Source organism: Pleurodeles waltl, chromosome 11 (assembly GCF_031143425.1).
Source record: "Pleurodeles waltl isolate 20211129_DDA chromosome 11, aPleWal1.hap1.20221129, whole genome shotgun sequence".
In the NCBI taxonomy this organism is placed as follows: Eukaryota; Metazoa; Chordata; class Amphibia; order Caudata; family Salamandridae; genus Pleurodeles; species Pleurodeles waltl.
The window spans coordinates 338,659,215-338,679,830 of NC_090450.1; the positions used below are offsets into that span (position 1 = coordinate 338,659,215).

Sequence of the window (20,616 nt, forward strand, 5' to 3'; positions counted from 1 at the left end):
CCACAGGTAGCTAATGTATCCACCAGAAAAGTCGTTACCGAAGGTAAGTAACTCGTTTATCTGAATCATGTCTTCAGGTTTTCTAACCAATACCTGAGGCTAGTTATGGTCTGTGTCCAAAGACACCTGGATACGGAGATTAAATGAGCTTGAGGATGTTTATCTGCGCCGACAAATCGTTTTTCTCTTCTGTCATACACAGGTACAAAATTGAATTCCGCTATTTTGAGACAAATAAAGTATGCTCATGTTGTGAAAACAAACAGTTGACCCCCGTTTTTGCATTTTGTTTTATTATTACAAGAGATATGAATTCAGAAAGCAGGCAGATAGCAGTGCTCTTTCCAACCATAAACTACGCCTCTAACGTTGCTGGAGCCGCTAAGTTTGGTAGAGCTGGATATGCTAGTGGCTGCAATGTGGCTGTTCCATACAGCCTCTATCCTTTCACAGCTTTCTCTTTCCATGACCTGGTAAGAATAACCCAATGTCTTGGCAATAGACAGTCACCACCCACCTCTATATAAAAACAATCAGCAGTGAGTTTGATGTTGTGCCAGTGCCACTGATGGTGTCATCATGATAGTCTTAGGCAGTACAGAAGATAATACGATGAAGAACTCCTAACCTCTGAACCAATCATCTGCTTTTATGCTGGGAGTATCCAAAACTTGTCACCAATCCCAAACCAGGGACCAGTCTCATAGCCTCCTCCCAGCCCTTGACGAACAATGAAGCAATCAATATTCCCAATGAAGCAGCCAATCCCAATGGTCATCTGATTCACGATCCGAAGGCTCAATTGATCACTCAAGAGAATATGGAAAATGTTGAATCTTTTTCATGTATCTTTGTCTTTCAAGCAGTCAATATGTAAACTCTGCATTATGACCAAAGTCATTCACCAATCCAGTGATTGTTAGTCGACATCCTGGGGTTGCAACACATTGAGAATCATGTCCGAGATGGAAGCAGTTTTTTTTTCTCCTCTACTGCTCTGCATAGGATGATCTAATGATTACATTGTTTCTGGCGTTTCCTAGCATTGTTCGGAGAGGGATGGTTCAAGGTCTCATGCCTCACCCAAAGGGACAGTCACAAGTCAGAAACCCTATGAGAGACTCTCTTACAATTGAAGGAAGGTAACATGTCTTTCAGTGCACAGTAGGTGTCTGTGCAGATCATGGCTGACCTACATCCAAAGGAACAGGGGTTCCATCTCACCTCTCACGCAGAACGAAAAAGAACATGGTCTTGAGGATGCGACCGAAACTGCACACCGCAGAGATCAGCCAGTGGGAGTGAAGGCTCTGGTCTGTGTTCACCACACACTTGGTGATGTCCGTCTAAGAAGGAAAGCAAAAGAGATGTTAGAAGAAACCTTAGGTGATTAAAATCTCACACACTCTTCCTCAAACACAAGCAGTTCTATCTTCAGGAAAACATTTGTTTGGTAAACTCCAGGGTTGTGCAGGACCACTGGCCTGATCTACATTTGAGTGGTGAAGGAAACCTGAAATCAAGCTGATGCCCATGGAGAATCCACTGAAGGACAGCCCTCCAACCAGCTTATCATTGTGGTTCAACAAAAAAAGTGTATATGGATTTTCTGGCAGATTTGGCACATTTACAGATTGAACGTTTTCCTATTGCCACACAATTCTAGATCAGGGTCTTTATTCATTTTTTTTGTTAGTGTCTGATTTCACAACAAGAAATAAGCAAAATGGCAGCGTTTGCATAATCTGCTGCTGCATAATAAACATCAAGGAGTCATGCAAAACAGCAGTAGCCTGTCACTGGCAACTCTGGAGCTAAGCTTTACAAATCTGTGCATTGAGCAAATAGATAATCAACTCATCAGAATATAAACATGCAGCAAACACAATTCTACTTCAAATAATTTAGATTATATTTTCCGTCCTCTTGAACGCTGTTCTCAGCCATCCCATTCTGTTGCTGACTAAATATAATTGTATGATGGCCAACTGAGCTCAGCATCTGCTCTGTTGGTCGTGCTTCTAGTACATTTGTGGGGAGGTTCGCAATTGTGGGCGTGCTGAACCATTTCCAGATCAGTTCGAGGGACACTGAGATGCCAAAATACATTTTCCAGCTTTCTACCCAGAGCTGCTAGAGTTGGCAACCGTGCCTTGCTTTCTAGTATTGCTAACGGTCAATAAACGCTCATGCTTGTGAATAAATGTTTCCCGTAGAAAATTCTACAACCTAGATAGTCTCTGTTTAGCTGGCAATTACCACTTCTAACATTGTGTTGTGTTAAAACTCCAGCAGCCTTCGGAGAGGTTGTTATTCCTGACCAGCACTTCCAAATGGGATCATTTAAGGATCTGTTTGGAAAGCAATTGCCTGTGAGGGAGGACATTCTTTCAAAGGTTCAACCTTTGTGAGTGCGAGTTTTGTACCCGAATCTCTGTAACTATTGATAGACTTGATACAGTTTTGTTGCGTCCCTCGATGCATACCACGAGTTAGTACAGAGCTTTAACCTGGTGTAATATGACCCTTAAGGCAGCCTCATCCATCTATTGGCTTTGATCTGCAGCATCTGGAGTTTAAAAAAATGCACTGAGAGGGTGGGGGTGACAGTGTGTAAAAAACAGTTTTGTTGTAAGCTGAGAAAGGTTTATGCTCTGATTAGTGTTCCCCTATAAATAATATCAGACAATATCTTGTCACCAGGACCTCAAACTAGAGTTTTTATTGATGATCCATATCTTGAGTGGGATGTCTTTGCAGTGAAACCAGCCGCTGGAATGTATGAGAAAGCCAGGTTGCTGCATCTCACATTCTATGTCCAGCAGTCAGTCATATACTGTCTCAGGAAGTGATTAGGGTAAATTACAGGCTGCTTTCCCTTTCCAATCTCACAGCTATTGTAGCTTTATCAGCCTTACATCTAAGCATTTATTGTTAGACCCTGTCTGGGAGGCCACAAGGCAGGGTGGGCCTACTGAATGACAACGGTGGAGGTTGAGGTCAATTTTTACTGGTTTCCTTTCGGTCTGTCCTACTATGGCTCTGCAAACTGAGCACATTACATCCTTTCCACACTTGATGAGCAGTCTAAGGCTCCCAAGAAGTGTAAAGTGTGGAACAATATCTCAGAATTCAACTGTCAACCAACAGACACAATGACATATTGTTCAGCCCAATGATCATCTTAGTTCAAAGAAAGTAGGTTAATTCCACAGCACAACAAAATGCTACACCATTCTATTGGGATATAGGCACAGAAAATCCATCTGTGATTCTACAATTGCTTCTCCTAATCCTATGAATTCTCTTAAAGTCTATGGTAACTTGTATGATGTATTCCAATAAGCACTGATTAGGCACAGGTGCAGTTCACTCTGGATTACTCCTCTTCCTAATGTGTAAGTCAATTCAACAGTTCATGACACAAATGTCACAGAGGAAATCGTCTAGTGTTATTATGGCAGGTGTACCCCAGTGAAATCAGTGTGTTTCAGCCTTCTCCCGACTAAGTTCACCTTTATTTGTTAGTTGGAGATGCAAAGTTTATGGCACTAATGGAAGTGTTCTTTGAACCTGTTCAGCAGCAGTGACTTCAGTGTGATGGGATTGCTGAAGCAGCCTCACTGGATACACAACCACCGTCTTGCAGGCCTACACTGCGGGCACTTGTCTTCAGCAATTGTGGCCTCCTAGGCCAGGCAGGTGCTTGGCTTCAGCAGTTGCAGCATCCTGGTCTGATTTAAAGCAGCTGTTCATCTTCAGCAGTTGCTCCCTTTGGGCTGGATCAGAGCTTCTGCATCAGCACTGAACTGGGCTTCTCTTGCTTGGCAGCACCAATGTTGGAAAGCTGCAGCACTAGTATTTTGGGCACACAGAAGTGACACAATGTTGCTTTCAAATGAATGTCTTGGTGCAGTTTGCATCTGAAACACTTTAGGGACAGTGGGAGACTCTCATGACACGGGTCAGCTTCTGTCTCAATTTGCCACAGGTAGTCCGCTTCCTCTGGTGGTTCCTGATGCTGGAAAGATGCTGGGCTTCTCCTTCTGGAAGGAGTCCCCTCCTGCCGGACCATGCCCTCTCCTTCCCTCTCTGAGCGGACAGGTAAGCCTCTAGACTTTAGGCAGACCCACAGCTTCTCGAGCATGTTGCAGACTTCAGATAATGTCAACTCACCTTTTGAAGACTGGCTGTCATGAAGATACCAGCTCTGGCCACACAGCAGCTTTTTAAATACTCTTCAAAGCACCCTCTTCTTTAGCCAAGAAGAATGTGGAACTGCAATAATGTGAGGTGGTCTAGATCCCTCTTTTGTACTAATTTTCCACACAGTGCAGGTGGACCCACTGCCTAAGTATAAGACAACAGGGCAAGAATTGAGCGCAGGGGATCTGTGAGCATTACCAGCACATCATGAGCATAAGTGCTATTTTATGGGCCTAGCAGCAACATTCTCAGTCCCTGAATGGCTGGGTTGTTCCCTATGCGCTACTCCATGGGGTCCATATATTGTGCAAAGAGGAGCAGGGACAGGGGGCCATGTTGTCTTGTAATCCTGTCCATTGTGAAAGGCTCAGAGGTCACCCCATTGACTCTTACCCTAGCTGTATGCCTAAAATACCATTCAGCACCCACACCTTAAATCTAGGGCCCATAATCTATATTGTTTAAGACTGTTGTCAGGACTGACCAGAAAACTCTGCCAAAGATCTTATCCGCATCAATAGACAACAGTAAAGACAAGTCTTAGGCCTATATTTATGAAAGAGTGGCACATCAGAGCTGATGCGCCACTTTTTCTGCCCCCACCAGCTCCTAACAACACCATGGTTTTGCTGTATTTATAATATGGTGCACCATGGCGGTCGTTAGCACAATAGTGTCAAAATGTTTGACTCTATTGTGGCACTTTGCTATAATACCACCAAACTTTTTGATGCTAGTGTAGCAAAGTGCAAGGATGCCCATAGATTTCTATATTTGCGTCATTTTAACGCCTCCTCTGAGTAGGTGTTAAAAATGACACCAAAAATGGTGCAGTGAAATCTGTTAAATTACTGCACTGTTTTTGCGGGCCTCCTAGTGCCGGAATGCCCCCCCCCTTGCATACATTATGCCTAGCACAGCAATAATGTGGTGCAAGGGGTTACAAAGAGGCACAATGCAGGCACTGCATAACTTTGTAAATATGCTGCAGGGAAAAGGCCACCTTAGAGTAACAAAATGACACTAAGGCTGCCCTAAGGTGGTGCAAAGAGCTCTTAAATATGCCTGTAAGTGTAGTCCATTTTGTCCAAGATTTGTAGAAACAGTTTGGTATTTCCTCCGCATGCCCTCTCTGGTATAAATCCTGTTTCATTCGGTTTAATTATTCCCTGTATGTGCAGTCCTTGTCTCTTTGCTAGTAGTCCAGTGAAAGTTTTGGCAAGTGTATTCAATTAATGAGCTAGCTCTGTAGAAGAAGCAATTAGTGGACTTTTCCCTTGCTTATGGGTCACTGTTATTACTACCTCATCGATTGACGCTGATAATATCCCTATACCAGTGAATGAGTTAAAAGACTAGTAAGGAGAGAAGCTAGAGCATGCAGAATATTTTGCAGAGTAAGGACATGAACTTGTCGGAGCCTGGAGCCTTGTCAACTTGCAGTCTGCCACTGCAAGCGATTACCTCTTCTGTGGATATGTCTGTGTCTTGCTTGTTGTCCTGGTGAGTCAGTAGCGTTGGGATCGTGACCTCTGAGAGATACTAGTCTAGATCCTCCCTCGGGCCTCCTTGGCTGTGTAGAATTCTCTGTAAAATTCCGGGAAGGCCTTGGCAATGTCCACATGTCCCTGATCACATCCCGTTTGCGGTCTGTGCTCTCTACTTATCCATGTTTATTTTGGCAACCTGCCTGCTTTTTTGCCTCCTCTATAGTACCTTTACTGCGGGTGCATAAGCACAGTCAGCTTTGTCCATATCTATTGATTTAAGTTGTTCTCTAGTCGCCGACGAAAGTAGCCATATTTTCCGACTACCAGTTCACTTAATCGTAGGCTCAGATCCCTTTACCTGTCTTTACAGTTCCACCCTTTTCTACCATTTATCAATGTTAGCCTTGGGCCCACTGAGTATGATGCCACCCCCTCAGTACAGCCTTGAATGCGTCCCATAACAATCTTATGTTAGTGTCATCTCGGTCACTCTCTTGCAGGAAGTGTTGAATGACTTTCAGTACTTCAACTTTGTGGCATTCGTGTTTGAATATGTTACACTGAGTCTCAAGTTGTTGCCGGTTTAAGTGCCCTGGGAATGAGCAATGTAAGGGGCTGTGGTGCTAGGTCTAAGAGGGCAGTGACCTTTATTTTCACCAATTCAGTCTTAGTAGTGATTTGTGATGTGCCTGGAAATTATCTAACCTGACATAGGTCTGATGCACATTTGAGAAAATCATGTAGTCCCTGGACTTCAGGTACTTTAAACGCAAGGTATTTGTCAAGTCCATCTTACTCAACCAAGACAACCTCTCTTTTGTCATGGCTACCCATTTGGCCTGATCTCTGTACCAATCTATCTAAAGTTGAGCATGTGGCAATATTCATGTTGCCTCCTACCAGAATGTTCCTATACGGGCAAGTTAGTACCTCCAACAAGGTGTCTCTGACAAAGCTTTCTTGCCTTTCATATTTTGTGGCAATGCTGTACAAGTACCAGCCAATATTCAACTGAAAAATGCTACAACTCACCCCCTTGTCTCAACATGTGTAGGTAATACAAACATTCTGGGCAAAGTCAAAGCCATACATGCCTAAGGAAATGTGTCTCTTGGAGCCGGCGAATGTCACATTCCCAGGCGTTTAGCATATTAAGTATAGTCAATGGAACAATAAGAATCTTGACGTTTATGTTCTCTGTTTTAAGCATCTAGGTTGGGGTTGGATTAGCTGTCATGATGGAGTCTGTTGCTGTAAGTAACAGTGGGATGGTAGGCACACAGACGTAAGGTTGGGAATAAATGCCTCATTCCAAAAAAACACTGGAACCGATGGCACCCTTCCTTTAAACATTGATGAATGATAGTAACATTCTACAAGTGCCCCCACCCCCAACTGGGAATAACTAAAATTGGTGTGTGGTCCTGGCCATATCTCTCATACCAACATGACCTTCTCTCCCTACTAACTGTTGTAAAGTCCTTGTGTCCGTCTCTACTCTATCCCTTATCAATTTAATACTGACTTCCCCTATAAAATGTCTATGTTCACAAGGTCCATATCAGGCTCAAAGCTAAGTCCTGCTTTTGGAGTCCCCAATAGATGGACATCTTATATTTCCCAGCCATCTGCTTTCACTTTGAGTTTGCTAATAAAATCACTCCTCTCTCTCCCCATCACTTCCACTGTGGGTGTTAGAATCTTTTTCATTGAGTTTGCTTTGGTCCATCTTCCTTATCTGCGGCTCATATAGCTGGAAGCTGAATGCATTGGTTCTCCTCCCTCTTGGACATTGTCCTTCCCCAGGATGCCACTCGCCTCCTCCAGATGTGCCCTCCCATGTAAACATATTTCTAAATGAGTTTCCCCATTTATATTTCACTGGGTGGCCAAAGATAAGTCCTGACAGAGCTGCAGCTTGGCACCCTCAAAGGTCACAGCACCAATCTCTTGTGCTGCTGTCAAGATGTGTTCCTTCTGCCTGTAAAAGTGCACACATGTTAGAATATCTGGGCTATGCCTGAGGCCCTAGAGAAGATTATACCTGATTCGTTCGGTCCAGTCGAATCTCTGATTTCTGCTGTTCCTGGCGGATCTATCTGAACAGTTCTGGATCTTTTTAAAACATATTCCAGATGTTGTTACAGGTCTGTATCCTATTCCTTGAACATTATATTCTCTTAGGGTAGAGATTCCATCTCCTTCTCTCAGGCATCCCTGGAATCCTGCAGGGTAGAGACCGGCTGATCCAACACTGTAATTTTGTCTCATCTCCCTAACCTCTTTCACCACCTCGTGCCTGAGAGCCGATATATCATCTCTGAAGGAGCAGGTGATAGGGGACCTTTTTCCATGCAACTTTGAGGGGTATCAGCTTTCCTTGCTGCATTTGTGCAAGACATGTCCTTGATTGTGATGTCTTTTTTGTTTCTACTCAAAGCCATCTCCTTTTTTAAACACTTTTATTTAATTGGCATTTTAAGATATACACATTTCTTTTCAAGTCATACTAATATACAAGAAGCAATCATATCAGCTGTTTTTACGAACTACTAGAGCACTTTGCAATCGCCTCACGCATGTCTAGCGAAGCCATATCCACCTGTAAACAAATGACATTAGTGTATATATAGCCTTGGGTGCTAGTGTAGCTCTGAAGTATCAGTAGTGCAGCTTTAGTCAAGGCTGAAGTGTTGGAGTCTAGTAAGCATATCTTTTGCATTATGCCATAATAAGTGTCTGAGTGTAACTGTACAGGGTAAACTAACCAACTGGTAAACTTGCCATTAAAGTTTTCAACATTCATGTTCTATACATGTAGACCTATATTGTGTCATGATGTGTATGTTATGGTACTTTTAGGCGTGTCTCCAGGGGTTCAGTCGGGGAGGGGTGAAGAAGTCAACAGGTCATACAGTGAGGTGTCTTCAGTGGCAGGATCACCTCACGTCACATCCCCCAAGGCCGTAATGTCCCCATCAGCAACTCTCATCCCCTCTCCTGGGGGTGTATCCTCACCCTTATCTGTGTCAGTAGTGGCATCCAATGTCTCTCAGTCATCGACCACTTCTGTCCGTAGGGGGGCAAACGGTCTACATCTAATCTCCCATGACTCCTCTCTCTGCAGTGCCTTGTTTTCTGCCCTTGCCCAGCATGTAACATCTATCACACAGGTTCCCAGATTGGATTCTTTCTTCTTCTTTTAGGCCATTGCCACTCTCCATCGCGTCAGTGTCAGTGCCAGTGCCAGTGCCAGAGCTACAAATCTGTTTCCCACCTTTTTGGGGCATGGTTGGGGGAAGAGGCCCAACAAGCACACCGCCAGTGTATGAGCCAGCTGTCTGCCTAAAGTACTGTTGATCCTGGAGATGACTGCTTCCCAATAATCCCTCAGTCCGGGGCACCCCCACATCATATGACAGAAGTCTGCATCCGGCACTTGGCAATGAGTGCACCCTCCTGTGGGTCCACCGGATATGAGGTTGAGTCTGAGGATAAGGTATGTTCTGCATGTATAGTTGAATTGGATCTATTTAAGGTGTGTGTTCTGCTATACCATATAGGCGTAAGCCAGGACCCTGGCCCATTCAGTATTTGTGAGTTCTCTTTACAGATCCACCTTCCACCTAGTTCTAAGGTTATACAGTGACCTTAATATCATCCTGTTAAGTGCTCTATACAGCCATGTATTCAGGTGGGAGCCACCTCCAGTGACAAGCATAGTTTGTAGGACAGCAAGTGCGAAAGGCTCCTCATCCCCATAGCCCCATGTTTCCCTCAGAGTCCTCACAATGGCCTTGTGTGTTAGGAATTGGCCATGGGGCAGTCCACTTTCTTCCACTAAGTCAGCAAAGGGGATCCGCACACCCTGTTGATAACAATCTACCAAGGACTGGATCCCTGCATCTGTTCAGGATTTCAGCTGCCCTACCGTAAAGCAGGAGTAAAGGACACCATGGGGGAGACCCACCAACGGGATCGCTGGAGCAAAAGGGGAGGTAGTGTTCGTCCTCTTGAGGGCACTCCGCCAGGCAGCAAGAGCTGCCGACAATAGTGTGCCCAGTCTAGTGGCCCTCCCTGATTCAGGGCAGTGTTTTCCATGTCCAACTCCGACCGATCCAATCTGCTGAGCCATCTCGTTGGCCATTGGAGCTGGCCTGCCAAAATGTAGAGCTCAAAATCAGGTATGCCCAATCCTCCCTACCCTGGAGGTAAGTGAAGGGTAGCCAGTGCCACTCGCTGTCGACATCCATCCCATATCAGCACCCGCAGGAGCATGTCCAGGGTTCTGAACCACGATCTCGGGTGGGACACAGGTATGTTAACAAAATAATAGAGGAGTCTGGGGTGCATCACCATCTTTCGAGAGGGAGATGTGCGCCATGATAGAGACCTGTAGCGAGCGCCAAAAATTAACAGTCGTCTTCAGTGATCGGCAGACCCATCCCAGATTACCCTCCTGCAGGTCTTGCAACTGACAATAGGTCTGGATTCCCAGGTATCGGAACGTGTAAGGTGCCCAGGACCCATTTTCAGGGCAAGATGTGGGGTGACGCACTCCCCCTACCATTGGGAATACGTAGGTCTTGCTACGGTTCAGGTGTAGCAAGGAGCATCAACTGAAGTCCTCCAGTAATTGGAGCACCTGTGGCAGGGTTTCCTTGCCGTTCTTTAGGTAAATTAGGAGATCATCTGCATAGAGCAAGGGGTCTTCAAACTGGGGGGGCCCCCCTTTGGGGGCCTCAAATGATCCCAGGGGGTTGCCAGGCTCTGGCCAAAAGAAGCATTATGTTGATAACTGCTTAAAAAATGAGCAGCAGTAAACTGCTCTGTAATGGGCCATCGCTAACATGTTTTGTCAAAACCCACACCCCACCGCTCTGTAGTGGGCCATCGCTAACATGTTTTGTCATCTATATCCATGTTGGGAATATGTGTCAAAAGGAACGGACTCCAAATACTCTTCAAAACCCCCACCCCACACCTAATAATCATGCTGTGGATAGCTTTAGAGGTTAGTGAGGCTGCCTGACCAGAATACTATGTTTGGCATAATGTATTTGATTGCACTTTTAAAACAGTAACATAACTTAACTGCAATGTTTGAAAAAGTCTAGACATATTGAAACATTGCCAATTTAATCGAATTGGGAAAAATTTTGAGGGGGGCCGATTCTTTTCTTTTTTCCACTGGTGCGGCGCAGCATTAAAAAAAGTTTGAAGACTACTGGCATAGAGGGAGATAATGTGCGGCGTCCTGCCTCGTATCACTCCCCATGCCTGGCCCTTTACCCTGAGTCTCTTGGCTAATGGCTCAATGGTCATGGTGAACAGCACTGTCAATAGCAGACAGTCCTGCCTGGTCCCTCTATGTATATCAAAGGGCTCGGAGATCGCGTGTCCTGTCTTAACCCTCACTGTGGGATGGGTGTAAAGCAATTCAACCCATTTCATCCAGTCAAACCCCAGTCCCATACATATCATAGTGGCCTCTAGGAAAATCCAGCGAACTGTGTGGAGGGCCTTTTCTAGGTCAACTGACACTATTATTGCTGTTGGGTCCGATGGGTGGGCGTTGTCGTAGAGTTTATGTAAGTTGTGGGCGGTGTTGCAGGTGGGTATAAACCCATTTTTGGGCACTGTGTATTTGTGTTGGCAAGTGGGGTAGCAATCTTGTGGCCAGTTTTTTGTTACTAATTATCCTAAAATCCGTATTTAGCATGGTGAGTTGGCAAAAGTCAGAGACAGTCACGTCAGCCTGTGCCGTTTTGGGGAGTGGTATCCCGAGAGCCTTCCTGGTGGTGTCCAATAGAATCTCACCTGTTCATATGCTTCTGGATACATCTACGAAAGTTTTGGTGCTAGGTCTCCCAGGAAGTATTTATAAAATTCCAGCGGGAGCCAGTCTGTTCCCGGGGTCTTACCCATCTTTAGGGATTTATTAGCAGCTTTGACCTCCTGGATGTCCATTGGTGCCCACAGGGCTTCTTGTTATGTCGCAGGAAGCACCCTCAGATGTTGGTTTTCCAGGAAGTCTCATATCGTTCCCAGCAGTTCCGCCCTTGGTGTGCTATATAGGGACATGTAATGATGTGAGCAGGTGTGAACAGTGGTGCTCCAATCCTAGACATCAGTGGAGTAATTGGCGTGCTCCTGCCCTCCGGATGAACCAACCAGGCCAACAGCCTTCCTGCCTCACCCTCTTCTTCATGTATTTTGCTCATGTATGTTTTATAGTCATGGCAGCGGAGGTGCTCCAGTGTCATGTTATACGGTTCAAGGGTGTCTAATACCTAAAAGCCATCTCTAAGCTCATTTGTGATGCTTCTGTTACACTTGAGGGCTGCCTGCCCAGGATCTGCTCTTGTAGGTTTGGCAGTGCTACAGGGAAGCTCTTATCTTTAGTGTATTTTGGGTGACAATCACTTGTTAAGCTCTCTCAGAAGACTGCTTACTGTCTGCTGGTGGCAAACCTCTTTTTACACATACAGAGCTGCACTGTGACATCTCATTGTGCTGAGGGGCAGTCTATGCTTTAATCATAGTAGAGTGCACTTAGCCACTTTTGCCCACCTTTGATGGGATCTCCAACACTCCCCCCACAGAATACCCTCCAAAACCAGTCCTGATTCCGTGAGTGAACTCAGCCTCCATGGCCAATTTGAAGGCCCCTGAAGAAGGTGATGACTTCTTGCACCTCTACAGCTCAGAGGAGGGTTATTTGTTTAGACTCACCCCAGTCTTCTTGGGCAATCTTTTACTAATTTAATTGGATGCTCGTTATTAGCTTGGTCCATTGCAAAGGTGGGCTTGGCCTGTTCTTATCGCCAAGCTACTTTCATCCATCGAACCTTGGTCTTCAGCAGGACATGGCTAATGGGCCTCCTATGGTATTTTCCTGTCCCAGACTGGCTCTTCAGCATGGATCTCAGTCTGTTATCCTTGGGTGTCCCCTGATGCCGGATTATCTCTTGGTGGAGGGGTGGCGCTATGTGTTGCCTCCCAGCGGCCAGTGCGGCCTCCACTCACACCTCGCTGCTCTTGAAATACGCACGGGCCATTTTGTTAGTACAGTGCCTGGAATCAAAAGCTGTGTCTCACTGCAGGTCTGGGCATCCCCTATTGCCCTGCCATCAATGTTTCCTACCGCTGGGGTTTGGAGTGAGCAGGCAGAAGGCATGCTTTCAGTTCAGCCACCACTCCTACACTGCTGTCATCTTGTCTGCACCCCCAACCACTACTTTATGTGATTTAACTACAACACAGACACTAGTCCCAAATTAGCTTCGAGAACATACTTGGTGCGCCACTGTGGGTCATAAAACAGATTCTGGACCTCATGTAACCTTGTATGGGCGAAGGCCTCTGTGCGCACACTAGATTTGCATGATTGCAGAGCCAAATAAAAAGTCAAGATATCGGTGTCACATCTCCTCGGAGCCTCAGCGCCGAGGTACAAGCCTGTATACCATGCAGGGGAGCTTTGCCCTGCCAGCAACTATATAAACTGAATAATAGAGTCAAACAGCATGTACAATTGTTAAATGTGATGAGAGAGAGAGGTTCTTTCCGAGATCCCACCCATAGGGCCGCTACTGTTCTTTTTTAAATTTGTTTATTAATAGTTTATTAATATTCATGACATGATTCCAACAATGTAACTGTGTAGCAGTGTTACATTGGTGTGCCACAGCAGTACTCAGAATTCCATAGATGCCCATGACCCACAATGAAGGGGGTGGGGGGAGAAAGAGAGGGGTAAAGAGAGAGTGTCTCCCTTCTTGCTCAGCTGCATCCATCATCCCAACCCGCACAGCCATTATGCCTGAGCCACAGCTATTGCTTACGTTCCTACCCCCAGTCACTATCACTCCCTTCTCTGGTAGAATCATTCCCGCCACATTCCATGCTTCCCAAAGACTCCTGGTCACTCACATCCAGGCTCTCAAGCATATCACCCCATATCTCCATGTCGCGCTCTGCATGTTCACCTTGTCTCACCATTTTCAACCTGCATTCCTTTGTCAGCGCCCATTGCGTGAGGACACCTAGCCAGTAAATCAGCTACTGTGGTGCAGGACTGGCCAAGTGAAAATGGATACATCTCCTCGCCAGTACCAGACCCTGCAAGAGTAAGTGATACCTCATCTTTCTCTCTTTAGCGGGGTGCGGCAACAGGCAGTGATTCATTCCTCTCTCAACATGGCTGCCCATCAAACTCCATAGTTTATCCACCACTCCTGTCCAATATAACCCCAGTCTGGACAGTCCCACGCCATATGAATAAAGTGTGCGGGTATGCCACCACATCTGGGGCAGCCATCAGACCTGGTCGGGAAAATCCTGTGCTGTCTCCTTGGCGAGAGATAGGTGTGCTGCAGACAAAACAACTGTGTGAACTTAAATCTCATGTTACTAGCCATATCCATATCCCTGACCTGCGCCTGTGCCTGCTTCCATTCCCCATCCGTGTGTTGATCCCCACAACATTCTTTCCAGAGCTCTACAAGTCCTCCCGTCTGTCCTCTTTCAATGTCAAATACAGACGAGAAATCAGGCCCTTATCCAAAACCATATCTAACATCAGTGTAAGCACATTAGAGACTGCCGATTCAACCAGAGAATACGTCCAGATTTCTTAGACCGTGCTGGACATCTTTTCATACTGCAAGAACTGCCCAGGCCGCAGTCGAAACACATCAGCATCAGTCATGTCTCTTGCAAAGTGGCAACCACCGCCAATCCACTGGGACATGTCCATCAGTGTCTGAATGTTGTGAAAAGGTTGCAACTACCATTGCGGGAGCAGTTTAGCATAAAGAGGCCTTCTTAGTATACTCTTAACTGCCATTTCCCAAATCTTGGCCAACTGAATTACAATATATGGAGTGTCCGCCGCAATGTGTGTGACACTCATCAGTAGCCTAGGCAGATCTCCCTCCTCCACCATCCCCACTAGCAGGCGTTTCTCCCTGTTACCACCTTCAGCACACCAAAGTGCAGCATGTTGCAATTGTCCAGTTATGTAGTAGAGGTTCATGTCCAGGAGGCCTAGGTCTCCTTCAGTTGTGTCGAGCTTCAGAATCTCTAGCAGAACCCTGCTCCTATGCCTCACCCAGACAGTGAGAACAATAGACTGTCCAAGGCCATAAAAGTGGATTTGGTGTAACACAGAACCAGTTTTGGAGGATATACAAGCACGAGGGAAGAAGGATCATCTTGCTCAAGACCACTGTACCCATAACCAAGAGCAGCAGTGTATTCCAAAAACCCATGTAGATTCGGAGACCAGTTACCACCCGGCTTATGTTGAGCTGATATTGGCCCTTCTCTGTGTGAGCAATCAGGTCAGTCCTGTTTTTGGGATATGTCACCCGTCGTCCCTTCAAGCTACCTAAAGGGGATCACATTGTGCATTAACACAGAAACCCAATGCATGGTCAAATTCCTCCATTAACCCCACTATCAACTGTACCGATTGATCTGGGTGGCTGAGATACACGATAATGTCATCTGTGTACATCGAGACTATGTGGATAGATTCCCCAGTCTTAACCCCGATTCAGCAAGGTCCTGTCGTATCCTCTCCGCCAGGGCCTCTAGAAGTTCCTTGTGGAAGACCGGATCCTGCAGAACCAAAGGGTGGAGTCTCCACAACAGGACTGCTGGCCTCCAGGTGCATCTCCTGTATTCCAGGAGTAATGGCGCATGATCTGACAGAAACCGGGACTGATAATCAACCTTCCGGACATACTGTGTTCACTCTTTATTCACAAGGAATCTTTCTAACCAGCTGTAAGCCCCCTGTGTCGGAGTGTAACAAGAGAATACCCTGTCCATTGGACGTAATTCATGCCAGATATCCCCGCAATCCTTTCTGTTCATGTACTCCGCAAGCGTAGCTGTCATACGAGACTTAGTGCCAGTCCGAGGAGGATGTCTGTCCAGCGCACCATCCAGCATGCAGTTAAAGTCGCCGTCCCATAGGAGCAGCACCCCCACATATGGCGTGAGCTCCCCTTCCACCATTGCAAAAAAATCTCCATCATCCATGTTGGTCTCTCCTCAATGTCAGCCCTGAAGCTATGGACACTAAAAGGTCCTCTTGTTTAATTTGAGTAAGTGAAGGAGAAAAACTGTCCACTACACTTTTTCTGGAGCTTCTTAACCTCTGCCTCTAACAAATTTGTCTCCTGAAACTTGGCAATGACAATCCTCAATCTGCGTAGGTAGGCATTCACTCTGTACCTTTTAACAAATGTATTGAAGCCCCGCACATGCCAGGTCACCCGCCATTGGAATTCTGTAGCATCTCCCTGTACCCCACCCCTCCAGAATGTGGATCTCCCCACAATCCCCAATGACTTGTCATTTCCCCTGAAGACTTGTGGTTCAGCACCCAAGCAACCTCATGCTGCTAAAAACTTTGAGAATATCCAAATCCAGTAACCCATAAATCCTCCCCACCACCCCCGGATAAACACACATCGCTTTTCCCCATTCACTGAAACCCTCCCCAGAACCTAAAGATACCTCAAATCCACTCTTATTCTAGCTCTATTTCAGGAACAAGACAGTGCCAGGAGTAGCCAATTGTGTTCCAGGCAGGAAACTTCTCTACCCATACAGTCTGCAGTCACTTCTCACATGCAGCAACAAACTAAACTCAAACACAACCAGAAAATTACAAACACAAGAATGGGTGGGGGGAGTAGAATCATGCTCTCATTTGCCCACCTCCAAGAAGCCACAACTCTCTTAAACTCTATTGACCATATCAGCATTAAGAATAGTAAGGCCATATAAGTCCACACAGAGGCTCACTACAACTCAATACTTTACCCCTGCTGTCCACAGTTCTCAGTGGAGATCCTAATGTCCAAGGAGTCGACGGGGGGAGGGCCGAAAGAGCCCCCTCTCCACAAAATTTGTGTTTTTTGCTCCACCCCCTTCGTATCAGCGGAAGTCCAAGTTCTCCGACATCATCTGGGGATCCAGGCAGATCAACCACCGAGGTGTCCTCAACCACTCCCGATCCACTCTTGCTTGAGTGTGCAGACAACACCAACTCCACCATCGCTCTTGCTGCCTCTCTTTCCCATCTCTGGCTCTCCACATCCAGTGTCCCGTCCTGGTAGACCACCACCCTCGCCAGGGATTTTGAAGTTTTCCTGCTTTTGTTTATGTTGCTTTCTCAATAATCCCCCCAGACACTGAACCTGTGACCACTCTTGCAGCTCCCTTTGTACTGACAAGTATCTGGGCCTCCCCCGGACTTCCAACCAGTCCCACACATCCTCCGGGGATGTGAAGAAATGGGAGTGCCTGTCATGGAGAACCTTAAGTTTCACAGAGAAGAGGAGCCTATAGGTAAGTTGCATCGCTTTCAATTGTTGCTTGACCCCTCCAAAAGACTGGCATAAATTCTGCAACTACTGCGTGTGGTCAGGGAAAATAAGAATTATTTGGTATTTGAATGCAGGGTCTCCCTCCTTGCGGACTGCCTGAAGAATGGGGTCTCTGTGATTAAAGATTTTGCATTCATAGTCCTCGGGGGGACCCCCAGGCGGTGGGGCGTGCAAACGCCCTATGAGCTCACTTCACTACAAAGACTGGGGAGAGGGCAATCCCCAGCAACACAAGTCAAAACCATTGTTCCAGGAATAGTTCCAGGGTACCCCCCCGCCTCAACCCCTGCTGGGAATGCCACAAAACCCAGATTATCACAGTGGGAATGACCCTCCACATCCCCTGCTTGCGCCTCCAACTTATGTATTTGCGTAGTAAACTTGGCAACCGCAGATCGAAGGCTGGTCACCTCCTCCTGGAGCTTTTCGACCTGCTTTTCTGTCTCGAAGAGCACTCTACCACCTTCCTAAGGTCCCCCGTGGATGGTTAACCTCCATGAAGACGGTGTCTATTTTTGCCTGAACCTCTGCACCTGAGGCTTCAACTGACACCAGTATCTGCGCCCATGTGGGTGCGGTGGTTCATTTAAGTCATCCCTGTGATCCAGGGCGGGCCACCCCCCTAGTACTGACGCCATGAATTGATCTGTTTTTGTTTGGTGACACTTTGTGTATTTCTGTCCTTGCCAACTTGCAAGGGGCTCCCTCGCCTAATCACCGGCCAGTTCAGTCGGAAGGCACCGCTCACCCCAAGTAGCACGACCCGTAGGCAGTCCAGTCACCAGCAGTTGCAGGGCTCGACAGCCTCCCCAACAGATCAGAGTCTCCAATGAACAGCTGCCCCAAGTGTTCAGAAGCAGGGCCAGCAAACGGGCGTTGAAGCACCCCACCACTCAGCCTCCCTTATCACTCCAAGTACTCAGCGGTGCTCAGCAATGGGAATTCACAAGCATCTAGTAGGCCACAAAGTAAGTCCCCATGGGTCCACACCTCTGCTGAGCAGTCTCTCTGTGGAGCACATCCGGTGAGGGGGGATATCTTTGGTGTCCCAGGGACACAAGACACAAAACAGCGGCAGCAGCCATTCCTCAGCTGTGTGCAATACCCTCCACAAGAGACCCTCGGCTGCCCACCGAGCCCCTACTCACAGACTTTATAGGGTCCACCAGGGCTGCAGCTTTGTCTGCCAAGGTTGCTCACAGTCTTGGCCATGGCAAGAGGGTGGGGGGGATACACACCCCTCCCCCCATGGGCCCCTCTCAGCTGAGCCTCTCCATATTTTTTTACAGGCCATATCTCTAGCCCTCAACTCTGTCTCTAAGCGTGCTCACACCGTCACTCTGGCTCCATCACAGTTGTTTCAGCACCTGCTGCTGGGGCACAGATCCACTGAAATGAGGAGTTCCACGCAGCTGCTCAGATAGCAGTTGCAGCTCCACTGCTGCCTAAGCTCTGTCTGTGCCACAGGCTTCATTGAGCCCCGGGTGCCGCCATCATGGGTGTTCTCCTGAGGAGCACATCTCGACCAACGCATGGGCCCTGATCGGGCTCTCTAGTACCCTGGCTTGGGGGGCCGCCCACCGAGGGCAGGAGATTGGGCAACAGCTTCCGGGCCATTGTGCAGGTGCTCAAACGTCCTCGCTCACTGTCAGTGTCTCCCCTTGTCGCCTGCCCATCCCCCACGGGAATTTCACTCTGGCGATGCCGCTTTCCCCAGGGTCTCGGTCAGTATTCGGAGGCAGGATAATGTGACCCCGTGTGTCCTGTGGCTATTGCTGTCCCCGCCAATACTTGAATCAGTGGCGTTGCAGCAGAATTGTGAAGTATACTGTCAGCAGGCCGGGAGCTCCTGTTTACAGCTGCTGGTGGGCCATCTTGCCATCCATGCCCACCCAGGTTCATCTGATGTTGACAGGAAATCTCTCATTGTTGACCTCTTGGGCCAATTATGACCAAATAATCTGATCCGCTCCAAAGCCAGCCCTGTGACACCCCATTTTCCATTCACTCATATTAATTTTTAGAGCTGGCCTACAGAGAGATTTCCTCCTGTTATGAAAAGAAAAACCGTGTCTGTCCAGCTATCATTCTATTTTTCATTCCCACCCATTGCAGCATACAACAAAGGTTAATGGGCCAGACCACTTTAGCCAATGGCTTTGTGCACCGTGAATGACAGCATTTTGTCTGAGCACATGCACATCTGCCTAAAAAGAATGTCACTTCAGGGTTAGGGTTTCTGAGAATATACTTTACTTAGCCAATACTTTTTTTCTTTCCATTATTTATCTTTCCGTCTTCTTTTTAGCCTGTTTAAACTAGGTATTCAGGTTAAATCCAAACCAATACTAAATTTTATTTGCGCCAGTACATCCTACATTGGTGGCTCGAAGTTTGGGGGTCATTTTTGACACCCAACTTTCATTTGGGGCTCAGGTGACTTGAAAAAATGTCTTCAGTTCCTTCCACACTCTGCCCAGGTGACAGTGGTCAGGGCATTGATTAGTTCAAGGCTGGAGTATGCCAATGTTCTCTACTTGCGGCTGACAGATTACTTAATTAAATGACTACAAGTAATGCAAAATATGGTGGTTTGTCTTTTGTTCAAAATTCCAAAGTTCACTTCAGTGTCACCATTTCGTGAAAAATTACACTGGCTGCCAGTGCGGCAATGCATAATCTTTAAAGCCTTCATATTGGCCCACCAAGCCTTCCAAGATATGGGTCCAATCTACCTTACTAAGAGGGGGATGGAATATCTTCTGTTATGCCCACTTTGGTCCAGTAAGGGAAGGGGGGGGGGGGTGCTGAAAGGGGGGAGGGGGTGCTAATCGTGGTCCCCCGATTTAAAAGGCAGCACCACAGAGGTTCCTTTTTTATGGCGAGGGCTGCCAGGCTGTGGCATCAGCTTCCTACACACCTAAGCACCATTTCGGCCAAAGACATATTCAAAAAAGAATTTGAAACACTCCTGTTCAAGAGTTATAACAGGAGGCCTTGGCTTCCTTCACTTCGCCCCTAGTTAGTTTATTAAGCGCAGGGACACTCTGTACGAGTAGCTGCGCTATAAAGCTAAGATCATTAATTCATTCAATAAGAATGATTTTTTTTTCAGGTGATGTGAATTAAAACTGAAAAAAGGTTTCAAATCTATTATGAGTACATATGCCAAGAAGCACTTGATTGTCTGATGGGTTCATATTTAAAATGTTTATTTTCATTCCAGTAACATGACTTCCACGTCTAGGGGGCAGCTTGTTTTTTTAATCTTTTTTATTTTGCAGCATATGCTCGCAATAAAAATAATAGGGTCTGCGGGCATAAGCACAGTACCCACCCAATCCCTGCATCATGACTGGGGAGCTGTCTATGCTTCTCCCAGACTTCTGTACCATGGGCACCCTTACCCCATTCTCTATTGCTCCAACAGCCACAGGCCATATGTAAAGGCCCCTTTTGAACAGGAAGGGCAGTATAGAGAAGCAGACAAAGCTCCCTCCAGTTGAGTCCGT

The 20,616-nt window shown here is 46.8% G+C and overlaps 1 protein-coding gene across 1 annotated transcript in view; it reads right to left on the reverse strand.

Moving 5' to 3' along the window:
- Positions 1 to 275: 275 nt before the first annotated feature.
- The window catches only part of BOK (BCL2 family apoptosis regulator BOK), a 157,841-nt gene continuing 137,500 nt past the window's right edge, over positions 276 to 20,616 (reverse strand). Inside the window, exon 4 of the mRNA XM_069213630.1 lies at positions 276 to 1,346. Within this exon, the coding sequence (XP_069069731.1) occupies positions 1,221 to 1,346 (126 nt within the window). The 3' untranslated portion in view covers positions 276 to 1,220. The remainder of the gene's footprint in view (positions 1,347 to 20,616) is intronic.